At 47.2% G+C, this 20,804-nt stretch overlaps 1 protein-coding gene across 1 annotated transcript in view; it reads right to left on the minus strand.

Moving 5' to 3' along the window:
- The window catches only part of LOC113429855 (active breakpoint cluster region-related protein-like), a 96,190-nt gene that overhangs the window by 55,657 nt on the left and 19,729 nt on the right, over positions 1-20,804 (minus strand). Inside the window, exon 2 of the mRNA XM_087954603.1 lies at positions 14,332-14,534. Coding sequence (XP_087810729.1) covers positions 14,332-14,534 — 203 coding nt within the window. The remainder of the gene's footprint in view (positions 1-14,331; positions 14,535-20,804) is intronic.

Here is a 20,804-nt window from a genome sequence, read left to right on the forward strand (position 1 = left end):
ACCAATGGGGATGCTGCAATGTACGTGTGAAAAATGGTCCTAAGTCGCTTTTTCAGGGCCGTTGTAACTTGGAACGGTCACTAAACAAACCGTTGTGAATCAAGAACTACCTGTACTGCTGTTCTAAAGCCGCTACCTTTTAGCCTGGCCTACCTCGCAGGGGCAGTTCTGCGGTCATTCACTGCCTTGAGGGATGCTTTAAAAAAGTGAAATTAGTTTAGAAGATGCAACAGGGTGTTTCCCAAAATGTTCCCCACATTTTTCTGTCCAGTGTTCCAAACAGAATTGCAGAATAACAGAGTTGGAGGGGACCCTGGAGGTCTTCTAGTCCAACCCCCAGCTCAAGCAGGAGACCCTATACCTTTCCTGACAAGTGACTGTCCAGTCTCTTCTTAAAAACCTCCAGAGAAGGAAGGAAGGAAGGAAGGAAGGAAGGAAGGAAGGAAGGAAGGAAGGAAGGAAGGAAGGAAGGAAGGATAATAGAGTTGAAGGGACCTTGGAGGTCTTCTAGTCCAACCCCCTGCTCAAGCAGGAGACCTTAGATCATTTCAGAAAGGTGGCTGTTCAGCCTCTTCTTAAAAGCCTCTAGTAGTGAAGCACCCACAACTTCTAGTGGCCAGCTGTTCCACTGGTTAATTGTCCTCCCTGTCTGGAAGTTTCTTCTTAGTTCTTGGTTCCTTCTCTCCTTGATTAGTTTCCATCTGTTGCTTCTTGTTTTGCTTTTAGCTGGTTTGGAGAATAGTTTGACTCCCCCTCCTTTCGGGCAGCCCCTCAAATATTAGAACCCCGCTTATCATGTCCCACCCCAAGTCTTTGTTGTCATTAAACGAGACCTCCCCAATTCCTGCAACACTTCTTCATACGTTTTACTTCCCAGTCTCCTGATCATCTTTCGTTAACTTAAGTTTGCAAGTTCACTTGAAGCAGAACCCCCAAATTTTATTTAATTTTTTTTAAAAAAAATTAACTGAAATTTAAAAAGAAACTTTAAAATTCTTTAATTTTCCTGCACCCTGTCCAGAAGATCCGAATACAAGAATATGGAATCTGCTATGGCAAGGGTCTTCAGACATGGCAAGTGGACTTCAACTCCCAGAATTCCTGAGCTAACATGACTGGAGAAGGAGGAATTCTGAGAGTTGAAGTCCACAAGTCTTAAAGCTGTCAAGTTTGAAGACCCATGGAATAGACAGATAGAGAAAGAGAGGTAGAATAGACAGAGAGAAAGAGAGAGATAGAATAGATAGATAGATCAAGGGTCTTCAAACTTGGCAAGTTTAAGACTTGTGGACTTCAACTCCCAGAATTCCTGAGCTAACATGACTGGAGGAGGAATTCTGGGAGTTGAAGTCCACAAGTCTTAAAAGCTGTCAAGTTTGAAGACCCCTGCGCTACGGCTTGGCTCACTGTTTTTCGTCTTCCCACGCAGGCTTGGGGCACCTCGAGCCCGAATTTCCCCTGCCAACTGCATACTCCCAGGAACAAGTCAGCACAGGGACGGCTTGGCACTGCTGTGGGTGCAAAATGGGGGACATTTTATCGTCCATTTTCTAGGATCTATCCCCAAACTTGGCAACTTGAAGACTTGTGGACTTCAACTCCCAGGATTCTCCAGTCAGCTATGCTGGAGAATTCTGGGAGTTGAAGTCCACAAGTCTTCAAGTTGCCAAGTTTGGAGACCTCTGTTACTTTAAAATTGGTAGTCCAAAATTGAGCTCAATTTTGTTTAAAATTTAATTTAAAAAAAAACTTTAAACTTTAAACCCGATAGTCTAGAACTCACTTTTTTTTAACTTTAATGTAAAAAATTAATTTAAAATTTAATTTAAAAAAAAAAACTTTTTAAAACTGGTAGTCTATAATTGAGCTCAAATTATGTTTTAAACTTCAATTTAAAAATGAATTTAAAATTTAATTTTAAAAAAACTTTGAAACTGACAGTCCAAAATTGAGCTCAAATTATTTTTTAAACTTTAATTTAAAAATGAATTTGAAATTTAATTTAATAAAAAAACTTTAAAACTGATAAGTCAAAAAACTGATAGTCTTAAAGTTGCCAAGTATGGAGACCTCTGATCTAACCCAATGGGTCAAAAATCCGAGCGCAGTTTCCCAATGGGTAGTCCTCGAATGTACGACCGTTCTTTTAGCGACCATTCAAACTTACGACGGACCCTAAGAAAGGTGCAGGCAATCCTTGACTTAACAACCACAGTGGAGCCCCAAATTCTGGTGGCTAAGAGCAAGACAGCTGTGAAGGAAGCTTCGCATCCTTTAACGACCATTTCTCATCGCCGTCGTTAAGCGAATCGCTGCAGCTGACAAGTCAGTCACACAGTTGTTAAGCGAGTTCGCCTTCCCCCATGTACTTGGCCGGTGAGAAGGTCCCAAAAGGGGATCACTGACCTTGGGACACTGCAACCGTCGTAAATATGAGTCACTTGCCTGAAAAACAAATCTAAATTTGGATCACGTGACCATGGGGAATGCTTGCAATGGTCGTTAAGTCTGAAAAATGGTCCTTTTTTTTAATGCCATGGTAACTTCGGACAGTCACTAAATGACTCGTTGTAAGTTGAGGACTAGCTGTATTTACAAGTTGGATTTTAAATTAACTCCAGTGGTCATGTAATCTCATTTTGTGTGCTCAAATTACGTGCATTTGTGGCCATTTGAAGTGTTCAGTGGCCACATAACCACAATTTATGACATTTTTATGACATTTTATACTTCCTATATTCAGCAAAAATGCCCCATAACAAAACATCGGTCCACTTAATGACCATCTTTGCTTAACAACTGCCATAATGGCAGTCAGCTGTTGCAATTTATGATATATATATATTGGTCAAAACTTGGTATTGACAGGTAGTCCTTGACTTACAACAGTTCATTTAGTTACCAAAGTGAGAAGGGCCCTGAAAAGAAGTTGGAGTTATGACCATGTTTCACACTTACGACCGTCACTAAAGGAACTCTTGTAAATTGAGGACTACCTGAACTGTGTCTTCCCTATCATGGCTTCCTGACATGTTAAAGATGGGTTTTTTTTTTGACAAAATAGAGATATTTTATAAGCAAGAGCTGAGTTCCACCCTTAAGGATACAGAAAAAGTGGAATATTTGGCTCGAAAACCAGCCTTACAAGGAAGACAGATGGAGAAATAAACAAAAAACGTCCCTCGAAGCGACTTACGACCGTTTTTCACACTTACGACCGTTGCAGCATCCCCGTGGTCATGTGATTTGAGCGACTGACAACTGACTCACATTTACGACGGTGGCAGTGTCTCCTTTTGCAACCTTCGGACAAGCAAGGTCAATGGGGAAGCCTGATCCACTTAACGACTGTGTGACCAAATTGAGAACTGTAGGGATTCACTTAACGGACAAGGCGAGAAAAGTCACAAAATGGAACAAGCTCCCTTCACAAACGACTCACTTAATGATGTAAATTGTGGGCTCAATTGTGGTCATACATTGAGGACTATCGATTGGTATTTCCAGTTCCTGGCCCAAGCTGCCCCCTGGGGACAATGGATTTGCTTAACGACCAGGGTGTTTGCTTAACAACCATCATAAAAAGCGTATAAAATCAGAATTACCTTGATGTAAGACGGGAGGGAGGGGGCGATGAAATTTCATAAATAAAATAAAATCAGGCACGGCGACCTTCTGACCCACTTAATGACCTGCATGACCCACAACCGTCATAAGTTGAGGACTGCCCATACTTGCTTCTTATGCCACTGAGGGAGGGGCGGTTGTTCCAAAAGGCTGCCATGACTGAACAGCAAAGAGCGGGGAGGTTGGAGTAGATGCCCTTGGAGGGCCCCTCGCCACTCTACGAATTTAGGAAGGAAAGAAAGCACTCCGTCCATGCTCAGATGCACTCTTTTCCTGATCCCAGCAGGATCCTAATGCAAAAACCCTTTTCTTCTGTAAACTCAAAACTTTTTTGGAGGGGTGGGGGGGAAGAGATTTGGAGAGACAAAAGGAAGTTACACAAGGGAGGAAAAAAAAGGGAATATATATATATATGTGTGTGTGTGTGTGTATCATTTCAAACCGAAAAGAAAATCGGCGGTTCGATTCCCGTCAGGCCAACTTTTCAAATTCCTAAAACAGGGAAGTGGAAATAAAAGATTTCCAGCGAAGACGGCACGGATCTCCTTTTCTCGCACGCACAACACACAAACACACACGCACCCAAAACACAAACTCTGCCGCCACCACCCCTCCCTTCAAACTCACCCCCCCACCCCAAGAGGCTCGTCTTTTGGGTAAGAACCTGCTAAACCCCCCCCTCCCCCTTCCAGCCCGATAAACCTCACATTAATTCAACTTGCCCTCGGAGCAACACAACTGAAATGCAGCGGGCTTGGCACCAGACCCACAACAACAGGCAACAAGCCACAACAAGGAGGATGTCCGGGGGGTGAGGGGGGGGGAAAACTTTCTTTGGAAAAGACCTTCCCACGTGCTCGCATTCCCAAGGTGACCTCTGCCCATGCACAGAGTGGCTTCCAAAAAGCAAGGGAGGGGAAGGGAAGGGCGAGACTAGGATCTCCTCCAAAGCCTCCTGCCGCCAAAAAAGAGCCCCCTCCCTCACACACACACCCCCCCCAGGGAATCTGCCAGCAGACCCTCTCCCTTCCCAAAATGCCAGCCTCGCCCACTCCCACCTGGGCACCCAGTGCCATCCCTGACAGACCCACCCCTCCCTTCTTCCCCGGGGGGGGGGGAGAGATCAGGCTGAAAGAGATGACGTCAGCCCCCTCCCCTCCCCGAGGCTGAGACTCAAGACCCCCGCCCCCCTTTCCCTCCCTCCCCACCCGATGCCCACCTGCGCTGTGCCCAGGCCGGTGCCCTCCTCTTCTTCTTCTTCCTCCTCCTCCTCCTCCTCTTCCTCCTCTTGCAAAACTCGGTCTAAGTAGCCCAGGGCGGCCTCCTCCTCTTCCTCCAGGACCGCCGGGGTCGAGCCCGGACGGGGGTCTCCTACACCGAGGAGGGGCGCAGGGGGCTCCTTCCCGGCCGGCCGGGCGCTGCCAGCGGGCCGGGAAGGGGGCCATGGGTGGGCAGCCGCCAGCGGGGCGGGCAGGCCCTCCGGCCGGGCTGGTTGCGGGGGTGTGTGTGGGGTCGGTGTCCCGGGCGGGGGGATGTTCGAGGAGGCCGGCCTGGGACGACCCTTCCTCCCCCGACCCCCGTCCCTTCGGCTCCTGCCTTCCTGCTTCGCCCGCCCGTCCGCCTTGCCAGCCGCCGCTGCCCCGCCGCGCTCGGAGAGGCGAACAGGAAGTGGCACCGCAGCAGCCTCGCCTGCCGGCTCCGAGGGGGACGAGCGGGGCTGGATGGGCGGAGGAGGGCAGCCCCCAGAGGGGGGGGGAGGACCCGGGAAGGGGAAGGCTGCCCCCCCACCCCGCCCCCGCCCCCCACGAGGAAGCCTGGGCTGCGAGGGAGGGGGAGGCGTGGGAAGAGGAGGAGGGGAGGAGGGAAGGAGAGGAAGAGGAGGGCGAAGGAAGAAGCAAAGAGGAGAAAAAGGAGGAAGAGAAGGAAGAGGAAGAAGAGGAGGAGGAGGAGGAGGAAGGGGGAAGACAAAGGAAAAAGGAAGAGAGGAGGAGGAGGAGGAGGAAGAAGAAAGGGAGGAAGAGGAGAAGGAGAGGAGGAGAAGAGAAAGAGAGGAGGAGGACGAAGGGAGAGGATGAAGGAAGACGAGGGAGAGGAAGAAGAGAGGAGGAGAAGAGGAGGAGGAGAGAGAAAAGGAGGAAGAGAAGGAAGAGGAAGAAGAGGAGCGGAGGAGGAGGAAGGGAAGAAGACAAAGGAAAAAGAGGAAGAGGAGGAGAAGGAGGAAAGGGAGGAAGAGGAGAAGGAAGAGGAAGAAGAGGAGAGGGAGGAGGAGGGGAAGGAAGAGGAGGAGGAAGACAAGGAGGAGAGGAGGAGGAGAGGAGGAAGAGAAGAAGGAAGAAGAGGAGAGGAGGAGGAGGAGGGAAGACAAGGAAAAGAGGAGAGGAGGAAGGAAGGATGAGGAGGAAGAAGAGGAAGGGAGAAGAGGAAGAGGAGGAAGAGGAGAAAAGAGGAGGAGGAGAGGAGGAGGAGAGGGAGGAGGAAGATGGGAGGAAGAAGAGGAGGAGAGGAGAAAAGGAGGAGGACAGGAGAGGGAGGAGGAAGAGAGAAAGGAGGAAAAGGAGAAAGAAAAAGGAGGGGGAGGGGAGAAAAAGGAAGAGGAGGATGGAAGAGGAAGAGGAGGAGAAGTAGAGGAGGAAGAAGAGAGGAGGAAGGAAGAAGAGGAAGAGGAGGAGGAAGAGAAAAAGGAGGAAGTGGAGGACGGAAGAGGAGGGGAGGAGGAAGAAGAGGAGGAAAAGAGAAGGAGGACGAAGGAAGAAGAGGAGAAAAAGTAGGACAAAGAAGACAAAGGAAGAAGAGGAGAAAAAGTAGGACAAAGAAGACAAAGGAAGAAGAGGAGAAAGAGGAGAAAGGAAGGGGAGAAAAAGGAAGAGAACAGAAGAGGAAGAGGAGACGGAGGAGGAAGAAGAAAAAGAAAGGAGGAGGAAGAGGAGAAAAGGAGGAAGAGGAGAAAAAGAGGAGAGAAGGAGGAGGAAGATGATGAAGGAAGAAGAGGAACAGGAGAAAGGGAGGGAGGGAGGTGAGGAGGAGAAGGAAGAAAAAGGAGGAGAAAGAGAATGAAGGAAGAGGAGAGGAAGGAAGAGGAAGGCGAGGAGAAAAAGGAGGAGGAAGACGAGGATGGGAAAGGGGGAGCAGAAAAAGGAAGAAGAGAGTGGGAAAGGGAGAAAGAGGAGGAAGAAAAGGAAGAGGAGGAGAAAGACGAAGATTGGGGAAGGAGGAGGAGGACTACGACAGGAGAGGAGGAGTAGAAGGAAAAGAAGGAAGAGGAGGAAGACGAGAGAGAGAGAGAGAGAGAGAGAGAGAGAGAGAGAGAGAGAGACGGAAGAGGAAGAGGAGGAAGAAGAAGAGAGGGAGGGGGGGGAGGAAGAGGAGAAGGTCAGGCAGAGCCCATCTGGCAAGCCTGTCCCCGTTCTACGACCGAAGAGCTGGCCTTTGGGAAAGGCAGGCAGGCAGGAGAGTGCAGTGGTTAGCGCCTCGGAGTAGGAACAGGTCTCGGCTCCGAAAATTGGGGGTGGGAGGTGGGAGGGGGCTTAAAGAAGAAGAGCCAAGAGGAGGGGCTGGCGGGGACCCCCACCCTCCCCAGGACCTCCGCCCTCCTCCTATACACGGGGATCACGCGGCGCCCGCGTGGAAGGCCAACTTTCGCGGCTTGGCTCCGGCGCCCTGGAGCGCAGGGGGAATCCCCGTGACGTCACGGCACATCTGGGCAGCGGTTGGCTACCGCCGGAAAGGCCAAGGAAACCCCCCCTCCCACATTCCCAGCCCTCCCACTCCCAAAGTTTGTGCAATCCCCAATTCCCCGCTGGCAATCATTGGCGGAGGAACTCCGGATGGGTCTGGGAGTGGATTATGGGTTACGGAGGGACAGGTAAAAAGGGGGTCCCCGAAAGGATTGGGGGTGGGTGGAGTGGAAGTGTCTCTCTCTTTCTGTCTCTCTGTCTCTGTCTCTCTCTCTCTCCTCTCTTTTTCTGTCTCTGTCTTTTTCTCTTTCTCTTCTCTCTTTTTCTCTTTGTCTCTTTGTCTCTCTTTGTCTCTCTCTCCTGTCTTTTTCTGTCTCTGTCTTTTTCTCTCTTCTCTCTTTCTGTCTGTCTCTCTCTCTGTCTCTCTCTCTCTCTCTCTCTCTCTCTCTCTCTCACTCACACACACACACACACACAACCACACACGGCCAGAGACTGTGGCTTTGTAGCTTGGAGAGAAACAACATTTTTTAAAAACCCACAATTTTCAAAAAGGCACAAAATAGGGATATAAAGCCTCTCACGCAGCTAGGAATTGGGGTAATCCTAGAAAAGTGGGGGTGGGGGGGCAATCAGGATGGAGACAAGGAAGGCTTCTTCTTCACCCAGCACATTACTGACCTGGGGAACTCACTGCCACCAGTATGTTCCAGTCACGGGGCTACTTCCTTATTGAAACACAGAAACAGAATGATGGGGAGAGGGGAATGCAATGCAGCAGGAAAGGCTTTTGACCCCTTCCTTCCTTCCTTCCTTCCTTCCTTCCTTCCTTCCTTCCTTCCTTCCTTCCTTCCTTCCTTCCTTCCTTTTCTTTCCTTCTCCTAATCCTTCTAATCTTCCTTCCTTCCCCTCTTTTTCCTTTCTCATCTTCCTTCCTTCCTTCTCCTGTTCTTTCTTTTTTCCCTAAACTTCCTCCCTCCCTCCCTTTCTCCTCTCTCTTTTCCTTTCTCATCTTCCTTCCTTTCTTTTCCTAATTGTTCTTACTCTCCTAAACTTACTTCCACCCTACTCTCTGTTAATCATAATAATAATCATAATAATAATCATAATAATCATAATCATAATCAAAATAATAATCAAAATAATAATCAAAATAATAATCAAAATACTCATCATCATCATCTAGAAAATAGTCTAAATAATCTGATGGTCATTTGGAAAAATCCTTTCTTAGGGAGCCCCTAGAAGCCAAGAGGAACAGACGTGCCAAATCTCAAGTTTGTAGGTTTGACAGTTCTGGAGATTTTGTGATGACGCGTGAGTGGTAATTTCGCTTTTATACATATAGATGCATAGGATTATTTATGATAAAATATTTACGTATACATATATTTTGCATAGGCTGATGTCATAATAGATTGAGGGAAAATTGTTCCCCCACCCTGCTCCTTCCTTGCCATCTTTGTTCATTTTAATGTTAATTTTAAATGTTAATATTTATCATCTTAATCTTTTAAAAGTTTTGCCATGCCATTTTTATTCTGCATTAATTCTGTCTACAGTCGCCTGTTGGTGAGATGAAAGGCAATAAATGAATAAAATAATAAATTTACCTATAAGCTGCCTCAGGCCCAGGTAGTTTGGGGCCGATAAAGTTGAATTATGACCGTTTTTTCCACACTTATGACCACGGCAACATCCCCAGGGTCACGTGACCAAAATCCAGCCACTTGGCAACTGACTTGTATTTATGACGGTGGCAGTATAATCCCCCTTGGCCAGCAAAGTCAATGGAGAAGTCAGATTCACTTAACAACCGTGGCAAGAAAAGTCGTAAAACGGGACAAAATCCACCTGTCTCACTCAGTGAGGTAAATTTTGCCCTCCATTGCAGTTGTAATCGAGAACTACCTGTATAGGCCTAACTGCCAATACTACCGTGTTTCCCCGAAAATAAGACCCTGTCTTATATATATTTTTCCCTCCAAAAAAAGGCACCAGGTCTTATTTTCGGAGGAAGTCAACCACTGACTAACCTCTCTTGCCCCCGGCCTCCTTTTCGCTGTCAGAGGCCTTCAGGAACTTCTTCTGCGGCCGGTAAGGCTTTCTTGAAGGCCTCTGCAGCCGATAAGAGAGCTCTGGATCGATCCTGAGCTTTGTTACCAGCTCCAGAGGCCTCCAGGAAAGCTTTGCCAGCCTTGCTGGCTGCAGAAGAAATGGGCCGGCCAGGCAGGTTTCAGGGTGTGCGAGGCCTGGCTACACCTGTCCAAAGGTAAGTAGTAGGGCAGCTCCACCCTCCATCCCCACCTTAGCTTAATTATTAACCGTGCAATCTGGAGTGGGTGGGATCTGAATTAGGGCTTATATTGGGCGCACATGTAAAAAAAATCAAGCTAGGCCTTATTTTCAGGGTAGGTCGTATTTTCAGGGAAAGAGAGGTATTTTCTATTTCTGACAACAAAAATCTGTAAACGACGGGGAGCACGAGGCAGAAAAACAGATGCCATTTTGCCGAGAGAAACTGGGAAGGAACTGAATTTAAGACTATTAGCAGAGAGACAGGAAGGTGAATCCTGCTGATTGGCAAATATTTCAGACAAGACCAAATAAACCCATTTAAAAGAGGAAGTCTCTTCGGTGTGTTTCCCAATTTCCGCCACTTCCTGACGGCTGAACTTCACGACCCAGAATTCCCTAGCCAGCATGAGCAATGGCTGAGGATGCTGGGAGTTGAAGTCCATACAGACAATTGTATTGATTGATTGATTGATTACATTGGTTTGCCGCCCTCTAATTCTTGGCTTATATTCCCGACTGGAACCGGAATTTCTCTTGCGAAGCGAAGCAGCTGTTCATTTGACGACCTTTGGTGTCCCGGTTGTTGCAGTTGATCAGTGAATTCCGCCAGTCGTTAAGTGAATCTGGCTTCTCCCATTGATTACCCGAAGCCGCCTGGGAAAGCCACAAACATTGATCAAGGGACCCCCCAGGGATGCTGCAGACATCCTAAATACATGCCTGTTGCCAAGCGCCCGAATTTTGATCACATCGTTGTGGGAACAGTCATAAGTGTGAGGAACAAATGCAAGAGGGGAGGACTTCCACTCCCAGAATCCCCCAGCCAGCCTGCTTTAAGAGGGGTGGGCTTCCACTCCCAGAATCCCCAGCCGGCATGCTTTAAGAGGGGTGGGCTTCCTCTCCTAGAATCCCCAGCCAGCCTGCTTTAAGAGGGTGGGCTTCCACTCCCAGAATCCCCAGCCGGCATGCTTTAAGAGGGGTGGGCTTCCTCTCCAGAATCCCCAGCCAGCCTGCTTTAAGAGGGAAGGACTTCCAATCCCAGAATCCCCAGCTGGCATGCTTTAAGAGGGAGGACTTCCTCTCCCAGAATCCCCCAGCCAGCCTGCTTTAAGAGGGGAGGACTTCCACTCCCAGAATCCCCAGCCAGCCTGCTTTAAGAGGGGAGGACTTCCACTCCCAGAATCCCCCAGCCAGCCTGCTTTAAGAGGGGTGGACTTCACTCCCAGAATCCCCCAGCCAGCCTGCTTTAAGAGGAGGGAATCCCAGCCGGCATGCTTTAAGAGGAGGACTTCCACTCCCAGAATCCCCAGCCCTGCTTAGAGGAGAACTCCCAGAATCCCCAGCCGGCATGCTTTAAGAGGAGGACTTCCACTCCCAGAATCCCCCAGCCAGCCTGCTTTAAGAGGGTGGGCTTCCACTCCCAGAATCCCCAGCCGGCATGCTTTAAGAGGTGGGCTTCCTCTCCTAGAATCCCCAGCCAGCCTGCTTTAAGGGGTGGGCTTCCTCCAGAATCCCCAGCCGCATGCTTTAAGAGGGTGGGCTTCCTCTCCCAGAATCCCCCAGCCAGCCTGCTTTAAGAGGGTGGACTTCCACTCCCAGAATTCCCCAGCCAGCCTGCTTTAAGAGGGAGGACTTCCACTCCCAGAATCCCCAGCCAGCCTGCTTTAAGAGGAGGATTTCCCCCCAGAATCCCCAGCATGCTTTGGGAGGACTTCCACTCCCAGAATCCCCAGCCAGCCTGCTTTAAGAGGGAGGATTTCACTCCCAGAATCCCAGATGCTTTAAGAGGAGAGGACTTCCACTCCCAGAATCCCCCAGCCAGCATGCTTTAAGAGAGAGGACTTTTCCCCAGCGCATGCTTTAAGAGGGAGGACTTCCACTCCCAGAATCCCCCAGCCAGCCATACTGTGGATAGGGAATTCTGGGAGTAGAAGTCCCCTCCCCTTAAAACTGCCAAGGTTGAGAAATCTAGTCTAGGCCAAGTGTGGCTGACACAGCCAATAAAGAAATTAAAAACTAAAACGAATCCGACGGATTGCTTAAAAAGACCCCATAAGCCAGACTTGATTTAATTAAAAAATTAATTCAACTTAATTTAACATAGCAAAACAAGGAATTTCCACCTTTGGGGGGAGGGCTGCCTCCTTGCAAAAGATGCAGTCATGATTGGCAGCCCCCCTCTCCCCTCCTTCCTTCTCTGCTCTTCACCTTCCTACCACAAAGGTCCAACCAACTCAACTTCCTCCAATTAAAAGTTTATTTTTAAATAAGGAAGTCGGAGTAGCAAGTAGTTAAAGGAAGTGCAGTACCAGGCTCTGGCCACCAGATGGCGCAGCTAGCCCAGACCATAGATGATAGGGGAGGATTAGCAAACTGGAAAAAAAAGTTTCTGGTTGAAAAAAAATGCTTTTGGCCCTTTGCAAAAAAAGGAAAGGTGGCCAACAGGTAATTTATTAAGCACTTCAGTGGGCACCCTGTGTTAACTACAAACTCTTTGGGGAAAAATATAAATTTTGAGTTTCTCACGCAGCAAATCTAACTGATAAGATATTACAATGCACCGAAATGGATAGGTTGACATTAGAATTGAAGGACAAAGATGACAATCAGAATACCACGAAATACGGAATAAATTTTACTTCTGAAATGAAAGGGAGTTTATAAAACTGAAATAAAAACCTAAAGTGAAATAAGGAAGAGGTGAAGGACCTCATAACTGAGGAATAACAAGAATGGTTTTTTAAAAAAACTACAAAGTTTAAATGTATATATGTAAACAAATGTATATAATTGTACAGAACGTCTTTATCTTTCTAAATGTAAAATGCACTGACAGAAATGTATGTCAAAGAAGAAGTCTACCAGGTTTGATGTTTTTAATGTTTATACTCAATAAAATGTATTATTAAAAAAAATTGGTCTCAGAACAAGGGAACATCATTAATGTTAAACATGGGTGTCCAACTTTGGCATCGTTTAAGATCTATGGACTTCCACTCCCAGAATCCCCCAGCCTACCCATGTAGAATATAAATAAAATAAATTAGGAACTGAAAATCTATTGTTAAGCAGAGCAGTCCTTAAGCAAGTCACTGTAATTGCACCCGAATCTGCCTTTTCTTTTTTCTTTTTTGGCACAGTCATTAAGCAGATCACAGCAGACGTTAAATCAGACATGAAGTGACTGTAGCCTGAGCCCTTAATTATTATTGGCTTTGGCACTGATTGTGCTTGTCGGAAAGAGAATGGGAACACATTCAGTTGCTGTGCGAAATCAACACAGTTGTTGTGTGCACACATGTGCTCCAGATGTTTTTGTTACATGTGGCTGAGACCACCAAAAGGCAAGGAGACCCCACTCCTCCAGAGAACAGAGATCTCATTCTCTCATTATCTCCAAGCCTTTAAAACAGAGGTCTCCAAACTTGGCAACTTTTAAGACTTATAGATTTCAACTCCCAGAATTCTCCAGCATAGCTGACTGGAGAATTCTGGGAGTTGAAGTCCACAAGTCTTAAAGTTGCCAAGTTTGGAAATCTCTGTTTTAAAACTTTAAAATTGGCAGTCCAAAATTGACCTCAATCTTGTTCAAAATTTAATTTAAAAATGAATTTAAAATATAATTTAAAAAAAAAAAACTTTAAAACTGGTAGTCTACAACTGAGCTCAAATAATGTTTTGAACTTTAATTTTAAAATGAATTTAAATTTAAATTTAAAGAAAACTTTGAAGCTGAGAGTCAAAATTGAGCTCAAATCATTTTTCAAACTTAAAAATGAATTTGAAATTTAATTTAAAAAAACTTTAAAACTTTAAAACTGATAGTCAAAATTGAGCTCAAATTATTTTTTAAACTTGAATTTAAAAAGGAATTTAATTTTTTTTTTCAAATAACTTTAAACTTTAAAAGTATAGTCCACAATTGAGCTCAATTTTTTTTAAAAAAACTTTAATTTAGAAATGAATTAAATTTTTTGCAGGAACACAAGGCTTGCGTAGCTTGCATTGTGAACGACATGAGGTTAGTGAGGGGATAGGGGAAAGGGTGGAGGGGGGGAACTCACCCCACGCCCCGGCCTGGCCACCGGGCTGCTTCTTTCCGCTTCTTTCTTCTTCTGCTTTTGGCTGCACGCAAGGAAAGCAGCCAAAGTCTTTCTTTCTCTCCCCCAAACTCTGCCAGAAACGAGTCTTTGGGACCCTGCAAGGCCTCCTGCTCCAAGAGGCTCACTTCTGGCGGAGTTTGGGGGAGAGAAAGAAAGACTTCTGCGGCTTCTGCTGCTTTCCTTGCATGAAGCCAAAAGTCTCTCTCTCTCCCCCTGAGAACGGAGCTGGAGATAGTATCCTGCAATCCCAAATAAAAAACGATCGATCGTAGGAAAACGGGGTGGGGGACTTTCCTGCAGACTTTTTTTTTTTTTTGGATTTTTGGGTCCATGGGATTTAAAAGTATGAGTTGGGTGGTCCCTGAGGTCCAAAAGGTTGGTCATCCCTGGACTAGATGACCTCCAAGGTCCCTTCCGTTATTCTCTATCCTATTATCTGTTAAAAGCAGCCACCAGTCCCTTTTTCCAGTGCTGTTGTAAATTCAAAACGGTCACTAAACGAACTGTTGTAAATTGAGGGCTACCTGTATAATGTTTTCTCAGCGATCCTAAAAAATATTCACAGCACTAATTGAATATGAAATTGCTTGCAAGGAGTCCCTGCGGCACTTAAGAATGGAAAAACTCACCGTGGTCCCCAGTCCATCGGCAGGGATGGGCGAAATGCTTTGCGACGTCCCTCCGTCGTTGCCGTCATTGGAATTGCGGGCACCCAGTTGGGGGGACATGGTGGGCGATTCGTCGATGTAGGGCATGGTTTCCGAGCTGCCGGGCCGAACTCTGACCTCCTCGTTGCCCTCCGCATCATAATCCTCCGGGGGGTAATTGAAGTCTGAGGGGTGAAAAAAGGAAGGAAGGAATGAGAAATGGTTGTGAGAAAGGACAAGGAGATGGAGAAACCTGGGATTTAGCCACCCAATCACCAGGCGACAGTGAGCTCTAGTCCCGCCTTAAGCGTAAAAGCCAGCTGGGTGACATTGGGCCAATCACCAGGCGACAGTGAGTTCTAGTCCCGCCTTAAGCATAAAAGCCAGCTGGGTGACATTGGGCCAATCACCAGGCGACAGTGAGTTCTAGTCCCGCCTTAAGCATAAAAGCCAGCTGGGTGACATTGGGCCAATCACCAGGCGACAGTGAGTTCTAGTCCCACCTTAAGCGTAAAAGCCAGCTGGGTGACATTGGGACAATCACCAGGCGACAGTGAGTTCTAGTCCCGCCTTAGCGTAAAAGCCAGCTGGGTGACATTGGGACAATCACCAGGCGACAGTGAGTTCTAGTCCCGCCTTAGCGTAAAAGCCAGCTGGGTGACATTGGGACAATCACCAGGCGACAGTGAGTTCTAGTCCCACCTTAAGCATAAAAGCCAGCTGGGTGACATTGGGACAATCACCAGGCGACAGTGAGTTCAGTCCCGCCTTAAGCATAAAAGCCAGCTGGGTGACATTGGGACAATCACCAGGCGACAGTGAGTTCTAGTCCCGCCTTAAGCATAAAGCCAGCTGGGTGACATTGGGACAATCACCAGGCGACAGTGAGTTCTAGTCCCACCTTAAGCGTAAAAGCCAGCTGGGTGACATTGGGCCAATCACCAGGCGACAGTGAGTTCTAGTCCCGCCTTAGCGTAAAAGCCAGCTGGGTGACATTGGGACAATCACCAGGCGACAGTGAGTTCTAGTCCCGCCTTGCGTAAAAGCCAGCTGGGTGACATTGGGCCAATCACCAGGCGACAGTGAGTTCTAGTCCCGCCTTAAGCGTAAAAGCCAGCTGGGTGACATTGGGCCAATCACCAGGCGACAGTGAGTTCTAGTCCCGCCTTAAGCGTAAAAGCCAGCTGGGTGGCATTGGGACAATCACCAGGCGACAGTGAGTTCTAGTCCCGCCTTAGCGTAAAAGCCAGCTGGGTGACATTGGGCCAATCACCAGGCGACAGTGAGTTCTAGTCCCGCCTTAGCGTAAAAGCCAGCTGGGTGACATTGGGACAATCACCAGGCGACAGTGAGTTCTAGTCCCGCCTTAGCGTAAAGCCAGCTGGGTGACATTGGGCCAATCACCAGGCGACAGTGAGTTCTAGTCCCGCCTTAGCGTAAAGCCAGCTGGGTGACATTGGGCCAATCACCAGGCGACAGTGAGTTCTAGTCCCGCCTTAGCGTAAAAGCCAGCTGGGTGACATTGGGCCAATCACCAGGCGACAGTGAGTTCTAGTCCCGCCTTAAGCATAAAAGCCAGCTGGGTGACATTGGGACAATCACCAGGCAACAGTGAGTTCTAGTCCCGCCTTAAGCGTAAAAGCCAGCTGGGTGACATTGGGACAATCACCAGGCGACAGTGAGTTCTAGTCCCGCCTTAGGCATCCAAGGAAGACCTGGATGATTTGAACTCTCTTTGTGATGCCATCCTTTCAACCAGTCCCCCTTAAAAATACCCCCAAAACCTACGACAAAAGAAACCAGGTTTAATCCAGCACTGAGCTGAAACATTTACAGGTTAGTCCTTGACTTCTGACCACAACAGAGCCCCCCATTTTTGTTGTTAAGCGAGTCCGTTGTTAAGCGCTCCCTTTTACAACCTCTCTTGCCCCAGTGGTTTAAGTGCATCTCTGCAGCTGCTAAGTTAGTCACACACGGTCATTAAGTGAATCTGGCTTCCCCATGGAGGTGGCTGGTCCGTAGGCCGTAAGAGGAGATCGCATAACCCAAAGACAACTGCGACCGTCATAAATACGAACTGTTTGCCAAGCGCCTGAATTTTGACCAGGTGACCAACGAGGATAGTGCAAGTGTGAAAAATGCTCCGAAGTCCCTTTTTTTCGGTGCCGTTGTAACTCCAAACGGTCACTAAACGAGGACTGCTGGCTCTATGGCAAAGGGGGCCATAATTGCATTGCGTGGGAATACCCCCAATTCAGAGATACTTTGAGTTGCAACTACGGTATTTATTTATTTTATTTATTTTATTTTATTTTGTCAAGCGATTATAAGATAACAGGTATAAGTATAAACATAGTTATAAACACATGAAATGTATCCATAAACAATAGGACAGGGACAGTAGGCACGTTGGTGCTCTTATGCACCCCCCACAGACCTCTTAGGAAAGGGTGAGGTCAATAGTAGTAGACAGTCTAAGGTTAAAGTTTTTGGGGTTTGGGGAAGAAACCACAGAGTCAGGTAGAGTATTCCAGACATTGACCACTCTGTGGCTGAAGTCGTATTTCCTGCAATCAAGTTTGGTGCAATTAACCTTGAGTTTGTATCTATTGTGTGCTCTTGTGTTGTTATAGTTGAAGCTGAAGTATTCATTGACAGGTAGGACATTGCAATGTATGATTTTATATACTATACTTAGATCGGACCGAAGACAGGCGTAATTCAAGGTTTTCTAGGTCTAGAATTTCAAGTCTGGTGGCATAAGGTATTCTACAACGAGTAGAGGAGTGGAGAACTCTTCTTGTGAAATATTTCTGGACTTTCTCAACTGTGTTAATATCAGATACGTAATGTGGGTTCCAGACGGATGAGCTATATTCGAGTATTGGTCCAACAAATGTTTTGTATGCTCTAGTTAGTAGTGTGATATTACCGGAGAAAAAGCTACGTAGGATTAGGTTAACAACTCTTAATGCCTTTTTGGCTATGTAGTTGCAGTGGGCTCTTGCACTTAGATCATTAGAGATGAGTACTCCAAGATCCTTGACGGAGTTTGGATCCTCAACAAGGACTAGGGAAACAAATAGGAAACAACTAGGGAAACAAATAATTGCTACTCCTCTCTCGCCTTGGCCTTCCCTTCCTCCCCTCTCAAGGCATTGCCTTTCTAAGCCCACCCCACAGCCATCCACACGCCCCCCACACACACACCCCTCCCTCTGACACACTTCCCCACAATTATTCACGCCTCCTTGCCTGGCACGCCTCCCATGGACGCCAGTGCAAAACTGGGTCAGCTTTGGAAAGGAAGCCTGGAGCTCCGCCGGGGAGGGGAGGAACACAGAAACGGGGACCTCCTGCCCCCTTTTCTCCCCCCACCTGGAAAGTGGGGCAGGGGGGTCTGCAAGATGCCCCCCCCCTCAAAAAAATAACCCACCGCAGACCCTGGGTGGGATGGAAAGGCGAGGAAACCAGCACCAGGCCGTAAAATATTTGCAGGAGATCCAAAGGCAGGGAATGGGATCGCGCCCCAATTTTGCTTCTGCGCCCCAATTTTGCTTCTCCGGGGTTCACAGAGGGGGAGAGAAGCAGGAAGGGGGCGGGGTGGGTGGGGGGTGAGTTTGGGGAGGGAGGGGCAAGCAATGGGGGTGGGAGTGGAGGGCCGCAAGGTCTCTGAATGGAGTTTCACAGAAGGGGGCCAAGACCCATTTTTTGTTTCCCCTGTTCCAGAAGGCAGGATGTGCGAGATAGGGAGTCCTCGACTTACAACGATTTGTTTAGCAACTGTCTGAAGTTAACGACAACACTTTAAAAAGTTGCTGGCCTCGCATTTACGACCGTCACAGCATCCCCACAGTCACCTGATTAAAATTTGGCCACTTGGCTTGCTTCCTTCCTTCCTTCCCTTTACTTCTTCCTTCCTTCCTTCCTTTCTCCCTTCCCTTTACTTCTCCCTTCCTCTTTTCTTTCTTCCTTCGTCCCTTCCTTCCCTTTACTTCTTCCTTCCTTCCTTCCTTTCTCCCTTCCCTTTACTTCTCTCTTCTTCTTTCTTTCTTTCTTCCTTCCTTCCTTCCTCCCTTCCCTTTACTTCTCTCTTCCTCTTCTTCCTTCCTTTTTTCCCTCCTTCTCCTTCTCTCTTCCTTTTTTCTTTCCTTCCTTCCTTCCTCCCTTCCTTTTACTTCTCTCTTCCTCTTCTTCCTTCCTTCTTTCTTTCCTCCTTTTCTCTTCCCTTTTTCTTTCCTTCCTTTCTTCCTTCTTTCCATCACCGTTCTTTTTTCTCCCTTCCCTTCCTTCCTTCCCTTTCTTCTCTTTCCTTCTTTCATTTCTTCCTTCTTCCCTTCCTTCTTTCTATCTCCTCTCTTCCTCTTTTTTCCTTTCTTTCCTTCCTTCCTTCTACTTTTCTCTTCCTTTTCTCTTTCTTCCTTCTTTCCATCACCTTGTTCTTTCTTTCACCACCCTCCCCTTCCTTCTTTTCATCTCCTTTCTTTCTCCCTCCCTCCCTTTCTCTTTCCTTGCTTCATTTCTTCCTACTTTCTGTCTCCCTTTTTCCTTTCTTCCCTTCCTTCCTTCCCTTCTCTTCCTCTTTTTTCTTCCTCCTTTCTTTCCATCTCCCTTTCTCCCTCCTTTCTCTTTCCTTCCTTCATTTCTTCCTTCTTTCCTTCCTTCTTTCTGTCTCCTCTCTTCCTCTTTTTTCCTTTCTTTCCTTCCTTCTACTTCTCTGTTCCTCTTTTTTCTTCCTTCATTCTTTCCATCACCCTGTTCTTTCTCCTTCCCCTTCCTTCCTTCCATCTCCCTCTCTTCCTCCCTCCCGTCTTTCTCCTTCCTTCATTTCTTCCTTCTTTCCGTCTCCTCTCTTCTTCTTTTTCCTACCTTCCCTTCCTTCCTACTTCTCTCTCCCTTTTTCTTCCTTCCTTTCTTCCATCTCCCTTTCTCCCTCCTTCTTTCTCTTTCTTTCTTCCTTCCTTCATTTCTTTCTGTCTCATCTCTTCCTCTTTTTCCTCCCTCCCTCCCTTCCCTTCCTTCCCTGTCTCCTTTTCTCTTCCTCTTTCTTCCTTTCCTTCCATCCATCCCACTTTCTTTTTCTTAAATAAATCAAAGCAGCCAGCATACCCAATCATCATGACGTTAGAAGACCAATTCTTGCCCAGCTGAATAGGACTTTGGGCAGAAACCTCTCGAGACCCCAACCTCCCTCACAGGGTTGTTGTGACAGTAGAACAGAGCAAGGAATAAAAGAGGTGCTAATGCTGAGCTCCCCCCCTTTTCCAACCTCACTCCTTCTCCCAATTATCATTGCAGATCAGGTTCAAATTATCATGATTGGGGTTGTGTTTTTTTTTACAAGCTTGCATTTCACGGGGTTGTAAAGTTGTTGTTCTTAATTGCCCTGGTGGTGCATCCTTTGCTTAAAGTCGCAGGAACTGCCAAGGTGAGCAAATTCATAAATAAAACCAGCGCCTTAATTTTGTTCCTCGGAACTTCCTGGGAGTGAGCCGAGACGACAAATGAGGTCACCCAAGGCCCTTGTGGGTCTGAATCATCCTTTGGTGTTGGGCCTTCAGATGAACAGAGTTGGAAGAGACCTCAAAGGTCATCTAGTCCAACCCCACCACCGCCTTCCACACATGACATGCCCCTAAAAAGCGAGAATCGCTCACATCACTTTGGGAACGAGGCCCATCCAACCCTTACACAGTTCACGGCAGTGCATTCCTAACTTCGCAAACTTTATGGACTGCTAGACAGACTTCAACTCCCAGAATCCCCCAGCTAGCCAAGCTGGGAAAGAGAGAAGAAGGAAGAGGGGAAGACAGAGGAGGAGATGATAGAGACCTTCAAGAAGAGACTGGACTGCCATTTGTCAGAAATGGTACTGTAGAGTCTCCCGCTTGGGCGGGGTTGGACTAGATAACCTAAAAGGTCCCTTCCAACTCTGATTGTCTGTTATCTGTTAAACAGTGTCATTTATGCCAAAAAAAATGTGAATTTGGGAAAAGTTTTGAGAGTTGATGAAAGAGAGAGAGATCCTGGCATATGAGGGTCCTCGGGGGTCTCGACACCTTTCTATCAGTCAATCATTGATCAATCAGATTTCTGTCTCTTTTTCCCTTTATCTCTCTTTTTTACTCACTCACTCCATTATTAGTGGAAGCAAATTTTTGAACCGCATTCAAAAATGCCAATCGTTCTTTGCAATCAGGAATGAAGAAAAACAACCTTTTCTCTCCTTTTTTTCTTTCCTTCCTTCTTTCCTCCCTCCCTTCCTTCCTTTCCTCCTTTTCTTCTTTTCCTTCTTTCTTTCCTAGATCGCCTTCTCTTTTCCCTTTTTTCTTTCCTTCCTTCTGATCTTTTCCCTTCCTTCTTCCTTCCTCGGTTTCCTCTCTTCCTCTTTCCCTCCTTCCTTTTCATCTTTTTCCTTCCTTCCTTCCTCCATCTTCTTTTCTCTCAGTCTTTTT

The sequence above is a fragment of the Notechis scutatus genome, chromosome 1 (assembly GCF_049901735.1).
Source record: "Notechis scutatus isolate UNSWTSFEM ecotype Mainland chromosome 1, rNotScu1.2, whole genome shotgun sequence".
Taxonomy (NCBI): Eukaryota; Metazoa; Chordata; class Lepidosauria; order Squamata; family Elapidae; genus Notechis; species Notechis scutatus.